General features: G+C 41.5%; 1 protein-coding gene across 1 annotated transcript; it reads right to left on the bottom strand.

Moving 5' to 3' along the window:
• Window positions 1-978: 978 nt before the first annotated feature.
• On the bottom strand, window positions 979-12,624 carry LOC120407294 (interferon beta-like). Its single transcript, XM_039542804.1, has 2 exons — window positions 12,051-12,624; window positions 979-1,085 (listed from the first exon to the last, which is right to left on the bottom strand). The coding sequence occupies exons 1-2, from the start codon at window positions 12,622-12,624 to the stop codon at window positions 979-981; spliced, it is 681 nt and encodes a 226-aa protein (XP_039398738.1).
• Window positions 12,625-14,204: the final 1,580 nt, after the last annotated feature.

Raw genomic sequence — 14,204 nt, 5'->3', positions numbered from 1 at the left:
ATAAAAATAGTAAAATGATCTGAAAATGTTTTCATAATGCACTAAGAGAATAAATATTAACAATAATTAAAAATTCCAGTGCATTTCATTTTAAATAACATAGAAAGGAATTACATGCTGTGTTGTTGTAGCCATGTCAGACCCAAGATATTAGAGAGACAATGGGGGTGAGGTAATATCCAATATTAGCCCAATTACTCATTTTGCTTCTTCAAAAAAGGTTAATATGTTAGTTTCTAAAGCTTATTGTGAGTTAGCTCCTACTCTGAAAGCATCTTAATTCCACTTGGATTCTGTAGCCAGCACTGAGAGTGAACTGTTTGTTTGTCTGTTCCAAAATAATGGATATCCCTACAGCGTCAGCCTCAATTGCTGTAGGCCAGGCTTCCTAAAAATGGTACCCCACTTTCCATCATTGCAACCAAACATGTCTCCTTCTGCTCAGCTTTTTGGTGAGTCCATGTTGGAGCTTCTATCACAGCCAACATAGGATATATTTTTGCAAAAAATGTAGGAAATCTGTTGGAAGAGTTTCTGGATTGCCACCTGGATGTTCTTCAGAGACACTGAAGTGAAGTGTGGTTAGGGTGACCAGATGTCCCGATTTTATAGGGAAAGTCCCGATATTTGGGGGGTTTTCTTATAGAGGCTCCTATTACCTCCACCCTCTGTCCTGATTTTTCACACTTGCTATCTGGTCACCCTAAGTGTGTTACAGTTCAGAGATGTAATTTTGGTGGAGAAGAGCAATATAATACAAATATATAGCTAACACCTAATGTCAGCAATAATTAAGAAATTTTATGATCCATTCCTTTCTTTTTAAAATGCTTCATCTTCTGACTTTTTTTCACCAATATACTTCATTCTGCATTTTAAAAAGTGAGTAAACCAATAAAGTATTATCACATAAGATGTAACATGTGCAGTTGGAATTTCATAATAGAGTGAGTCAATTGCACAGAGCAAGGTCAAGAGTTATGGAGTCTCAGAAGTCACTGTTGGTGGAGGCAATGGAGGAGGGATTCCATTCCACAGTGCAGTTTGATTCAACTGTTTTAACAAATCCAAAGTTGTAGCATCAGCTGGAATGAAAAGGAGACTTGTTAAAACACATAGGAATGTGGCATAATTTTAAAAACCTCAACAAATTAAATGAAAAGATTCTTCCTGTACAATATATCACCGGTTTTCTGACCCATTGTTCATATTTTTACATGTCTCCCTGAAGAGTCTCAGGGCTGGCAATGTGAGAAATAATTAAACATACTCCATAAGTAGAAGAATGTAAGTATTATTTGATGGTGCTGGTGAGGTGACCAACAGTTCTGGATATATAGAATTTATTGCATGTTCTCCATTTAGCCATTGCATAAGACCATCTCACATATGGTGGTTTACAAACATGTGCAAACATAAATAATAGTGGAAATACTTCCAAATGCTATTACAAATCTATGTAATTACAAATCCATTTTCAGCACAAGATGGGAAGAGCCTGATGTTGCTGCAGTGGATATCAGTTGCAATTTGGCCAATAATTATGTGGTAGAAGGACTAGGACCTATTTGATAACACTTAAAATATTATTGGCTATCTCTGTCCAGCAGTATAATTGAAAGTAATGTTAATTCAGTTACTGTAGGTAAAAGTTTTGTACTGTACCTTAATTTTTAAGCCTTTTACTAAGTTCCTCAATCAGTAGAAAACATCTCTGCACTTCAACGTGGATGATCTCCGAGGCACATGAGCTGTATTGCTTTTTCTTTCAGGAAAGCGTCTGTCCTCTGGAAGTATTTTCTCACTCTCTGACTAGTGAGCTGGAGGTCCTCACTTTCCAGGCTGGTTAACTCTTTCTCTAGACTATCTGTGCACCCAAACATACTTCCAGCAGCTGAATTTGCTGATAAAGTCCATTTTGGAGCCTGGCTATGGAGCTCCTATCCCAGGCTGTTTGGGTGCAGTTTTTGCTAAAGATAGTGAAGATTTCTTGGAGGATCTCTTGGATTGCCACATCAGCATTTTCCTTCTGGGACAGTTGGTGTTGGACAACATCCTGAGTGGGCTTGAAAGCTTTCATTTCATTTACGAACTGTGAGAGGAAATTACCACTCATTTTCTTCAGAAGCTCCAAGCTCTTTGTTCTACTGGAAATGAAGCATGATACAGAGCTGAGATGAGATTTCAGTGGAGAAGAGCAGTACCAGGCAAACATTCAGCAGACACCTGAGTTTCATCTGTGTGAGCCCATTAAGATAATCACTGGTGTTCCTAAGGCAAGAGTTTTGTCTGTAAAGTCAGTATTATTGGTGATGCTACACAAGTTAAAGAGAAACTACCTTGTTTCTCAGATGCCAGGCTGAACCTACAGTTAGGTAAAAACTAAAAACTGAGCAAATATCATCTAAAGGCAATTAGTTACTAACCATGTTGACCCCATAGTACTATATTTTTAGCAATCTGATTTTAAGCTCACAGATGCACTTTGAACTATACTTTTATTTGTAAATCTATACTTCATCCACTTAACCAGCAGGAGGAAACTGTTCCCTTTCTGGATAGGCAGCAAAAATCATAAGACTCCTATCAACTGGTAATTCTCCTTCATACCCTGCTTCATTTGAGAGAAGGAAATAGTGTAGGTATATTTAAAGTTGCTTAATCCAGGAGTAATTATGAAAGTAAAATCTCAGGCCCTCGGGAAATATTGGTTAATCTGCACTTTTCAGATTTCATGCAATTTAAAGAGTACATTTAAAATGTTGTTGATTGCAGAAAACATTGGTATCTTGGACTGTAGCGGGGTGGTTACCCCGCTCCGGCCTGGAGAGGTTCAAAGCAGCCCCAAAGAGGGGTTCAAAGCAGCCCTGTGGCTGGGGAAAGGCTGATTGGGGAAGCAGCCGCAGCTGGCCCTATAAAGAGGCTGTTAGGCTGGAGCTCAGGCAGAGTCTCTCTAGATGCTGAGAGGGATGGGCCTGGCTGCTGGGAGCTGAGCAGGGGACCTAAAGTGGAGCAGGGCTGGGGAAAGGCAGAAGAGCTAGGGAGCTCGGGTCTGGAAAATTCCCAGGCTGCAGGCCTTGTTAAAGGCCAAGAAGGGTACTGGGGTTGCAGAGGGGCAGCAGGTCCAAACCCTCATTGCCAATGATGAGTGGCAATTATACTGCAGTCCTCCCCAGTGAGCAAGGGCTAGATGGTGACTTGCAGTAGCCCAAGACTGGGTGGGGATAGAGGGTTGGGAGTTCCTGGGGAGGGGAGACCCAGCAACACTGGGATACTGCAGGGGGCACAACCTTGAGAGAAGGGGCACCGGGGTCTGGGAGGGACACAGGGGGCCAGTGGCAAGGTGAGACATTGGCCTGGAGAGGGCACTCCAGAGGCTGGTGAGCTAATTCCAAGAATGACCAGCAGGAGGCACTGCAGGGTGAGTTGTCACCCCATTATATGGACACTGAGAAAAAGGAACCTTCATTTACTGTCAACAGATCTGTGAATACAATGCAATTACTAATAGATTTTGTAGAGATGTACCTACCTGGATGGATGTGGTTTACAGCGTGATTAAAAAGAGGTTATGAAGTGAAAACAACTATGTATTTTTAATAAGTGTGTTGCTAGAATATAATTCAAAGAATTAAAAAAAATCAAATTAGTGTTCACCATTACTGCTGTATTTTAATTTTTGCCTTTCCCTGGGCTTGGACAGGGAAATTCTTCTGGTTTTTTTTAATCCTCTTAACTTTCTGTGGTCACATTTCATTTTCTGGTTCTCATGCCCTAGCATGGACTGTTGTGTTGGAATTTCCATCACTGCAGGGAAGTGTGGTTTACTCCAAAAAGTAAACTATTTTCACTGTAATTAGATTCCCTTAAAGAAAATATGAAAATGTTTCTGTTCATATTAATTTGAGTAGAGTCCCTAGGCTTCCCATTAATTTTCTTGTTAACAAATTCAACATTTTTGCTTCAACTATTTGACTGGGACTCTTTAAAGAATCATAGAAATATAGGGCTAGAAAGGATCTCAAGAGGTCATCTAGTCCAGGGGTTCTCAACCTTTATCTTTCTGAGCCCCCCCACCCCAGCATACTATAAAAACTCCACCTGTACCACAATAACTGGTTTTCTGTGTATAAAAGCCAGGGCCGGCATAAGAGGGTAGCAAGCAGAGCAAATGCCTGGCGCCCCATGCCACAGGAGCCCCCATAAAGCTAGATTGCTCAGGCTTCATCTTCAGCCCCTGGTGATGGGGCTCTGAGCCCTGGGCTTTAGCTTTCTACCCTGGGCCCCAGTGCATCTAATGCTGGACCTGCTTGATGGCCCCCCTGAAACCTGCTTGTGACCCCCCCCAGGGGGACCCAGACCCCTGGTTGAGAACCAGAGATCTAGTCCAGCTTCCTGTGCTGAGGCAAGACCAAGTATACCTTAGCCATCCCTGACAGTCATTTGCCTAACCTGTTTGTTCTTAAAAGCCTCCGCAACCTCTCTTGGTAGCCTATTCCACTGCTTAACTATCCTTGTAGTTAGAAAGTTTTTTCCAATATCTAACCTAAATCTCCCTTGCTGCATATTAAGCCAAAAGTTTCTTGTCCTCACTTTGGTGGGCATGGAGGAAAATTTATCACCATCCTCTTTATAACAAACCATAACATTTGAAGACAGTTACTAGGTTCCCCCTCAGTCTTCTTTCCCCAAGACTAAATAAGTCTGGTGTCATGAGTCAGACCCCCTTCGGGGATGCCACGTGTTTTGCTGGGATTTCACTGAGCCTGCCTGCTCCACTAGCCTGGGCTCCCTCTCCCCGTTTTGCTGAAGTAGGCTCTCCAGCCCTTGGCTGCACACACACAGGTAGAGAGACACCAGCTGTAGAATCACACAGAGTCTGCAAACAGCTCTCTGTGATGAGACGCAGGTAGGAAATTGCCCAGCACTTAAGTGCAGCTCCCCTCTGGAAAGTACACTCAAAATAACATTGTGTTGCACTGTAGAGAAATCTATAAGCTCATAAATTCACTCCCTCCCTCAATGTGGATATGTACAACAACTTCTACAAAAGGCAGATTTTAAGTAATCATAAGGGATAGCAAACAGAACAAAGCAGATTGCCAAGCAAATAAAACACAACATGCATACCGAGCTCAAGTCTTAAAGTGATTGGTTTCAAGAAATAATTTCTCACCCTAAATGTTGTTTTAAACAAGTTGCAGAGTTTCTGTAGCTTAGAGTTCCAGTTATTTCTCTTCACAGACTAGACTCCTGTCTTAGTCTGGACTCAGCCCGTGCCTTTCCCACCGCTCAGTTCCTTTGTCTCTTCAGGTACTTTCAGCAGTATTTCTTCTTGGGCAGGAAGGCAATGGAGAAGAGTCCTGTTTGCCTTATACCTCAGCCTTAGATAAGATTTACATAAGGTGGGAATCTTTTATTTCCCAGTCTTGACCTCCCCCTCCTAGTAGTGGAAAATTACTAGAGGATGGTGTTTAGTACCAGGTGACAGAACCACCTGACCTAGTACTATCACAGTTACATCCCAGGATGCCTCTCAGGAAGGAGAGAGATTAGGATCTTCAAAGTCTTATTGTTTCTTCCTAATAGCCCATCAAGGCTGATGCCCTGTTGTCTGGTGGGTGTCTCCCAAATACATACACAGTTGTAATTGTTACATAGTCAATTTCTCCACATCTTTCTTAAAGTTTGTTGAAGAAAAGTGAATGCAATACTCCTGCTGAGGCCTCACCAGTGCTGAATAAAGCAGAACAATTACCTCCCATGTTTTACATGTGACACTGCTATTAATATTTGTCTTTTTTGCAACTGCATGACTTTGGTGTCTCATATGGAGTTCATAGTGGTGCTTATCTAGTTACTACACTTGTCTCCACTGAATTTCATCTTACTGATTGTGCATAGTACTGGACCCAGGACAGACTCCCGCTAGACCTAAGTAGACATGTCCTTTCAGGTGACAGAAAACCATTGATAACTACTCATTGAAGACAGTTTTTTAACTAGTTTTGCACCCACCTTACGGTCATTTCATTTAGCCCCCATTTCCTTAGCTTGTTTATGAAGAGAAAGCATATATATCTAATGTGCCAGAGCCCAGTCCTGCCATGGGGTTTGCACCCCAAATGGCAGTTTTGGGTACGTGTCACACAAGGGCAAGTCCCAGGAATGCTGAAGAGACAGTGAAATTAGTGAAATAATATGAATACTAAGCAGGAAAGATGGAGGTAGCAGAGTAAATATAGGCTAAGGAAAGAACAGAATCTATTTCAGTAAATCTGTATGTTCACAGCACATAGACACAGAATTAGTATAGTGTTTGAGGAAAGTTAGTTACAAAAGCCACAGAACCTGCCCCGGGAGCTTCATGCCGGGATAGAACTCTGCATGTGAGCATCTCAGCTGCTCCACATGGAAGCGTGTGTGATGTGGGCTGAGGTAGAGTAGGGTCTGCTGCCTTCACCCATCATTCCCTCTTTCCTGGGACCCTATGGATTGTTTTCTGTAGGATTGTGATCTGTGTCGGGCCTGGCCTGAGCTGACTTGCATTGGGCAGGGGCAGTTCTGTTGCAGCTCTGCAAGGTGCATCTCACTAACTAGCTGCACAAAAATTACACATAACAAGGTATCTGAGGCAATTGCAGCCTGCAGCCACCCTGGAAGAAACTACTTGGCACTGAAAAGATGTGGGGTGGAAGAGTCTAATGGGACCAGAGCTGAGATAGATGCTGCAGATCTCTGTGTGGCGAGACTTTTTCAATCAGCACAGAAACCATAGACTCCGCTGAGTCTGGAGATGGAACTACAGCCACTTCTATGAGGAAGACTGGGGACAAACCTGTCCATCCCTACTTCTGCCCACCAGTGGAAGGATGTGGGAGAACCTAAGTGGGGGATATTTACACAGTTTAACTCTCTTTTAGGAAAAGTGAGCTGGGATTGCCCACAGGCATGGCTGTCCCTTATGATACGGGTGATATTGTCAAAGAGCTCAACTGATTTCTCTGCTCAGCATTGCCCTTTTTTTATTAAAGGTCGGATGGAATGCCTGGGAATAGGTCTACCCCCCAACACTGAATAGGTTTGAGGTAGTTTAAAAATCAAATTCAGTGTTCACAATTTTTGCTGGTTCCTTGTCTTTTAATTTTGCTTTCCCCTTGGCGTGGGCAGGGAAACTCATCTGGTTTGTTTAACTCTCTTCACTTTCTGTGATCACATTTCATTTTCTGGTTCTAAAGCCCTAGCACAGGCTGTTGTGCTGCAGTTTCCATCATGGCTGGGAAATGTGTTTTAATTCAACAAAAAAACCTATTTTCATTGAAATTAAAAAAGAAAAATCACATGAAGAAACCATGAAAACATTTCTGGGCATATTAATTTGGTTAGTCTCCCAAGTCTTCCTGCACTTTTATAAGAAATAAAACTATATGAAGGTTTCTGTAAAGCAGAGAAAGCAGACTTACCAGAGCCCTCAGATAGCTATGGGCTACGCTCCCCATTCTCCCATTACTTTCCATGGGTGTTGGGGATGTGTATTCCACACCAGGGCGAAGTCCAGAGGAAAGATGTACAAGAGAGAGGGAAATAAGTAATATGAATACTAGAAGGAGAGGCAAAGGTTACAAAGTAAACCCAGGGCAATAAGGGAAAGCCAGATCATGTCTTTCAGTAAATCTGCATGTTAACAGCAATTCAGGGGTGCTGGAACAATTTTTATAGTGGGGATGCTGAAAGCCCACTGATCAAAAATGTAAACCCCATATATGATGGAAACCGTGCATTCACTTGCTAATATTACTTTAAGCTGCGCACCCATAGTTCCAAGTGCCCTGCAGCAAGTATGCAAACAACTAGTTATTAATTGAGGAAAATTAGTTAAAAAGGCCTCAGAGCCTGCTGCAAAGGATCTATGCAGGGATAGGTGATGACTCCATGGGTGCTGTGGGGCTGGAGCACCCAGGGGAAAAAAAATGGTTGGTGCTCTATCAGCACTTCCTCTTCCCTCTGCTCATCTCCCTCCTGCTGCAATCAGCCATTTCAAGATGTGCAGGAGGCTGGCAGGGAACAGGAGCGAGAATGTGGCATGTTTTGGGGAAGGGGTGGAACAGGAAGACGTGGGGCAGGGATGGAGTGGGGGTGGGATGGGGGCAGGGCAGGGGTGTGGCCTTGAGGGAAGGGGTGGAGTGGGGGCGGTGTCTGGGGCCAATCTGGTGCTGGTCGAGCATCTCTGGCACAATGGAAAATCAACACCTGTGCATACAGGGATAGAGCCCTCTGCACATGACTCTTACTTATGCCATGTGGAAGCATGTGTTGGGTGAGATGAAGTGCCATGGAGTCAGATGCTTTTGCACATAGTTCCCTCTTGGGTTGTTCTCCATACAGTTATGATCCATGTGTGGGGCCTGCAGTGAGCATACTCACATTGGGCTGGGGCAGTGAGATAAAGACAAGCAAAGGCAACCCAAACTATGGTGTCACTAATAGGAGCCTCTGTAAATTCCTTGAAGTCAACAGATGGCATCACGGCAGAAGCCTTTGCTTGTCTTTATCGCAGGGGTTCTCAAACATTTCATGATGTTGGCCTAATCTTACCAAAATTGTTCTATGGACCATTTCCCCTCCCATTCAGGATCAGGTAACACCTTTGTGGCAGGCACACCAAATGCTTACAAAGAAAGGTAATACTAGGAATGCATTTATATAATTTGAAATGTCTCTAAAGAAAAGTGGAAACTGTCAGTTCTCTGAATACCACCATCCAGTACTACATGTACAACCATGGAATAATGAACCTCAGTCTGGGACCTGCTGGTTTAGAGGCACGTACAAAAAGTTAACTCTTAAAACAAACACTTATCATGTCTTGTGGTACAGGTTTTTTTCAGTAGCTTTACGTATCTGCAGTAGATGTTCTTTCCTGACCAAGTCTCTCTGCCTTCATTCATTCTTTGGTGTAGTTGAAGCTTACAGGTCATGTTGACAAAAACAATTAATATGTAAACGATGAGAGCCAAAAAAGACTGTCTGAACAAGCCAAGGATTCTGAACAGATTGGTTCACACTCTCCAAAATGTATCCCCCTCTCTGGTAGAACACGGAAGTCATATAAACCTGGGAGCCATATAAACTCTTCAGCAAAGTCTAACTACTTCATGACGCCTATAATGCAGAGTGAAACCTCCTGACATTCATTTCCAATGGGGCATACATTCCTGTTTTTCCTCATAAAGGCAGGTTGCCAAAAAGTGTGAAAATTCACACACAGTTTGTTTCCATGCTCTTTGAACATTTAATGGAATGGTTGTTTGATTTCTCTTAATAACTTTTTAATAAGAAACCTCCAGATTTAGGCTCTGTCCTAGGCAGTGCTATAATTGAGTAGCAGTTCTTCAGAAATACTGTCTACAGACCCAAACTTGCTAGAGAGGTAGATCCTCGCTAGATCTGGTGCACTGGCTAGTTTTGTTTTGTTTTTGTTTTTCAATTAATTTTAACTATTGTGTTTAGGGTAATTTTTAGTCATTATTCACATTACAACTGAAATTTTGATGCATTGTGCTCATAAACGGGTGGTTGTTGGTGGAACATGCAGTTCATGAACATACAAGCTTGATTTTGGGCCAGCAGGGAAAGGGCAAAAGGGTGCAGCACCAGCTGTTTACAAACCTGACTGACAGGAAGGATGGTTACGTATAAGCTTGATGCTGTTGATGCTGTGAGTCAAGTGTACCCTAGCCTGATTGATGGAGGGGGAAAATTAGGCCCCCACAAGCCTGATTGGTGGCAGATAGGGAGTCTGGGCACTTGGAAACCTGACTGATAGGGAGGCAGTTTGCCCGCATATCTCATTAATGGGAGGAAGGGAGGGAGAGAAAGAGGAATGGACAAGCAACTTTGTACCACAACAACCTGAATTCTTCCCCTTGGAATCCCAGTTTTTCCAATACCCCTTTCATCAGCCTTTACCAAACTGGTCTATTTCATGACAATGAATTACTGCATCAAACACCCAACATTTGTAATGTTGGGGAAAAATAATCTGGTAACAGGCAGAAATGCAACAATTGCAGAGTTGAAGTTGTGGTTTGTGGTCTGTTGGAGTAGTAAAACAAATTACCATATCTGTTTTTCTTATGGAGTCACTGCTGAATCAGGATTTATATTTGCAGTGTATTTCAACAGGTTCTCAATGTTAACCACTGATGTCAAGGGAGGCTCATGTACTTAAAGTTAGGCAAATGTTGAGAAGTCCTTTGCTGAACTGGAGTCTTAAGGCAGAACAAGAGAAGATTTTTATTGGGTGTTTACTTTTTTAAATATGTAATTACTGCAAATCACTGCTGCTATACGTTGCTATTTGGTATAAATAAATATTTATTTATAAATATAAAATATCTCTGAAAATGATAAATAAGAGCAATAAATAAATATTAAAAATAAATAGGAGTTGATCAACATTGAAATATTACAAATCCAGTAAAATTGTCTGAAAATAATTTTCACAGTGCAGGAAGAGAATATAGGTTAGCAATAGTTTAAAATTCAAGTGCCCCTAATTATAAATGACCTAGAAATTGGGATGTTCTTTTTTGTTTTTTATTCTTGCAGCGAAACAGGTCTCCAGAAGTTCCATTTTCTTATGGGTCCATGTTAGGATCTTTGAATGCGACTGTCATTCCAGGCAGCTAGGGAGAGAATGTGGCACGAGATGTAGGAAATCTGTTGGAGGATCTCCTGGATAGAGACTGCCACATTAGCTTTCTGGGTCTCTCTGGGCTTGAGAAATGTTGGGGCCACATTAAGTCTCTCTCTTCCTTCTGACTATATAGGAAAATTATCCTCTGTTTTGTTTGGCAGTTATCCTACTTCACATCGGTAATGCTGAAGCAAAGCCTGTTACAGTTCAGAGGTAAGACTTCATTTTTAAGAGCAGCCCAAGGCAAATTCTGAGCAAACGCGTAACATGAATGATTTGGAAATCCATAAGGTTTTTCTCCTTCAGTTCAAATATTACCTTGTCTTCTGGCCTATTTTCAGCAATATCTTTTGTTTTACATTTTCTCATGTGAGTAAATCAATCTGGTAATGGCAAGAAGTATATAAATTGTGCAATTGGAGTTCTGTAGGAGTTGGTCCCTTGTTTAACGTAGGGCAGACTGATAAGAGTCTGGAAAGGTGCTGCTTGTAGAATCAACTTAGAAACGAAGAACTCCAGTGGAGGTGCAGTTTCACTCAGCGGTTTTCATAACATCATTACCTGAAGTATCACGTGCTGGAATGAAAAAGGAGAATGATGCAAACATCATACACAGTTTCAAATGTCAAATAGAGTTCCTGTTTTTCTAACTAGATGTGAAATCATAAATCCTGAGCCTTACTGCATTTATGATCTTGTGACAATTTTTTTTACTAAAACTCTTGAAATGTAGGGGTAAACTGAACAAAAAAACAGAATAAGTACCCTTGACCATCCTATGTGCAGAGGTAACTGGCAGAATTCGATGGAGGGATTGAAATGTGTGGGCACAGACCCTCTGTTTTCTGGTGTCCTGACTGGAATGTTGTTTTACTTAGCAGTTGGAGGGAGGCATCTCGCTGTTCTTTTTGAGTTAGCAGTTATGATGTAGTTCTATGTTTTTCACATGGAATATTGCGTGTGTGGGATGAAAGCACTAAACTATATGCTACTCCTAAGACAGTTTTATTAACATGAGTTTGAAATAGCTGAAATTACTATGGAAGAAAGATTGGGACCTATGTAATACAAACAGCAAAGAATCCTGTGGCACCTTATAGACTAACAGACGTTTTGGAGCATGAGCTTTCGTCGGATGAAGTGGGTATTCACCCACGAAAGCTCATGCTCCAAAACGTCTGTTAGTCTATAAGGTGCCACAGGATTCTTAGTCTGGATCTGTAAAAGCAGCAAACACGGCTACCCCTGTGATACTATGTAATACAAGTTATAAAACCACCATCCATCTCTCTTCAGTTGTTTTATTGAAACAATACGATTTAGTTTCCCTAGAAAAATGCAAATATGGTACCTTCATTTTTAAGCCGATCTGTGAGTACATCAAGAATTAGAAAACATCTGGATATTTCACCACGGATAATCTCCCAGGCACACTGGCTGTATTGCTTTTCTTTCAGGAAATCGTCTATTATTTGGAAGTATCTCTTCAGTTTGAGGCTGGTGAGCAGGAGGTTCTCATTTCCTTGGTAGGTTATCTCCTTTCCTTTTTCAGCACTCAAACACGTCCCCAGCTTCTCAATCTGCTGGTGAAGACCATTTTGGAATTCCTTTATGGAAGTCCCATTCCAGGCAGCTTGGGTGAGATTATTGTTAAAGATATGGAAGAGTTCTTGGAGGATCTGTTGGATGGCTACCTTGGCATTCTCTTGCTGGGACAGTCGGATCTTGAGGATATCTCTGGGCTTGAAAGCTGTCCTTTCATTTAGACATTGGAAGGGAAAGTTTCCACCCATTTTCTCCAGATGCTCTAAACTCTCGCTGTTCATTCTGGTTTGTAGAACATAAATCCGGTTACAGTCCAGACATGAGATTTCACTGGAGAAGAGCAGCATGAGGCAAAATTGCAGCAACCACCTACTGATCATGATGATGTCTTAGATTCCCTGAGTTTGAGCAACTGGTGCCTGTTCAGAGTCTTTTGTAGACTTTTGTGGTTTTGCCCCATGTCTCTGAATTTAAGTATTCTGTAGGAAAAGATTTTTCTTTCGTCACTTTCTACTTTTCAGGGTTTTTCTTGCTTGAGGTTTTCACTTTCAGTTTCCTTCTTTTTATTTAGTGGAAGCGAACAATACATTAGAAGAACAAAATCACAGTCATTACCTTTTCTAATATTAAAAAATCCCTACATTTCTTTCCTTAGGTCCCTCCTGCTCTCTTAGATAAAAAAATATTTAAAGGGTAAAAAGAGTATGATGATTAATAGTGTCATCCAGTTACAGGTTAGAGTAGGGATCTGTCTGTCTACTCCCAAGTTCCTGTAGTTAGCACTGCTAGGCAGGTCTGAATGTCTGTTACATCAGCAAGACTCTCCATGCTTTTAAGTGATAACAATTAATTTTGGCAGATGGGGGGGGGAACTACTGCAGAGATTCTTTTTGCTGGACTCTGCAGATAGCAGATGTGCAATGAAGTGATGTGTAAAGCTGCTGTTCTTTCACTTTGCCAGCAGATGGGAAACTTTCCCTCTCTGGTGTCACACTCAAAATCAGAAAACCCTGCTATGCTCTGGTTGTCTCATTCCCTCCTTCCAACCTAATATTATAGGGACCTCTTAAAATTTGATAAGCATGGAAAAAATTCCTATGAGAGATTTGGGGCAGATAATTCTCTATTAATCTCACGCAATTTCCTGGCCATTTGAAATATGAGAGAGGAAAAACCATGTGTGTAGGGAATACCAGAGGATGGACAGAGGGCACTGAGAAACTGGGAGGTTTACTTAAGAACCTGATACCAGCTGTGAAAAGCCCAAGGAACAGGTACAGTCGAAGGGTATGAACATGCTATCTTCTCGGGCACTTCTGAGTAGTTCCCAGTGATCTACTGTAGTGACATGGAAAGGAGTTGTCCAAAAAGATTGTGTGGTTGATAATAAATATGCTAGAGCGACAGACATAAATGAATGTCACTTTCAAATGTGTTTGCCTTTTCACCATTCAAGCTTTATTCTTTTTTTAATGTGCATTTCACTGAGCTTGGACATTGAAATTCAAGTGGTCTGATGAATGAAGTTTGCATCCTCTAGCGTTTCACTTTCTGTTTTTCATACTATAGCACTAGGCTGTCATGTTGGAATTTCCATCAGTGAAGGGGAACGGTTTTCAACCCAAAAAATGAAAAGGAATTTTTTCATATTAATTTTTAAAAAGGAAAAGAAGAAAACAAACATATCTGTTCATGTCACTTCTTTTACATCTCCCTGCCCCATCACTTCAAGCACTTTGTTTAATCATAATCTAGAGTTCTGCCTAAACTATTTGGAAGTGTCACTTTAAAGAATGCAGTGTCACTTTAAAGGGACCAATCATACCAGAGGCTGTGCATCCCAATCTCGCATTCACTCCAGTGAGAGTTCTCTGTGTGCATTTCCTGGCAAGTTGAAGCTTCAGGAGATAATATTTATATGAAAGAGAGAGAAATTTTAAAATCTGAATCTTAACAAGAA

The sequence above is a fragment of the Mauremys reevesii genome, linkage group 6 (genome assembly GCF_016161935.1).
Source record: "Mauremys reevesii isolate NIE-2019 linkage group 6, ASM1616193v1, whole genome shotgun sequence".
NCBI classification, from domain to species: domain Eukaryota; kingdom Metazoa; phylum Chordata; order Testudines; family Geoemydidae; genus Mauremys; species Mauremys reevesii.
Note: the sequence above shows the minus strand (reverse complement) of the source record. Positions and strands in the feature narration are given on the sequence as shown.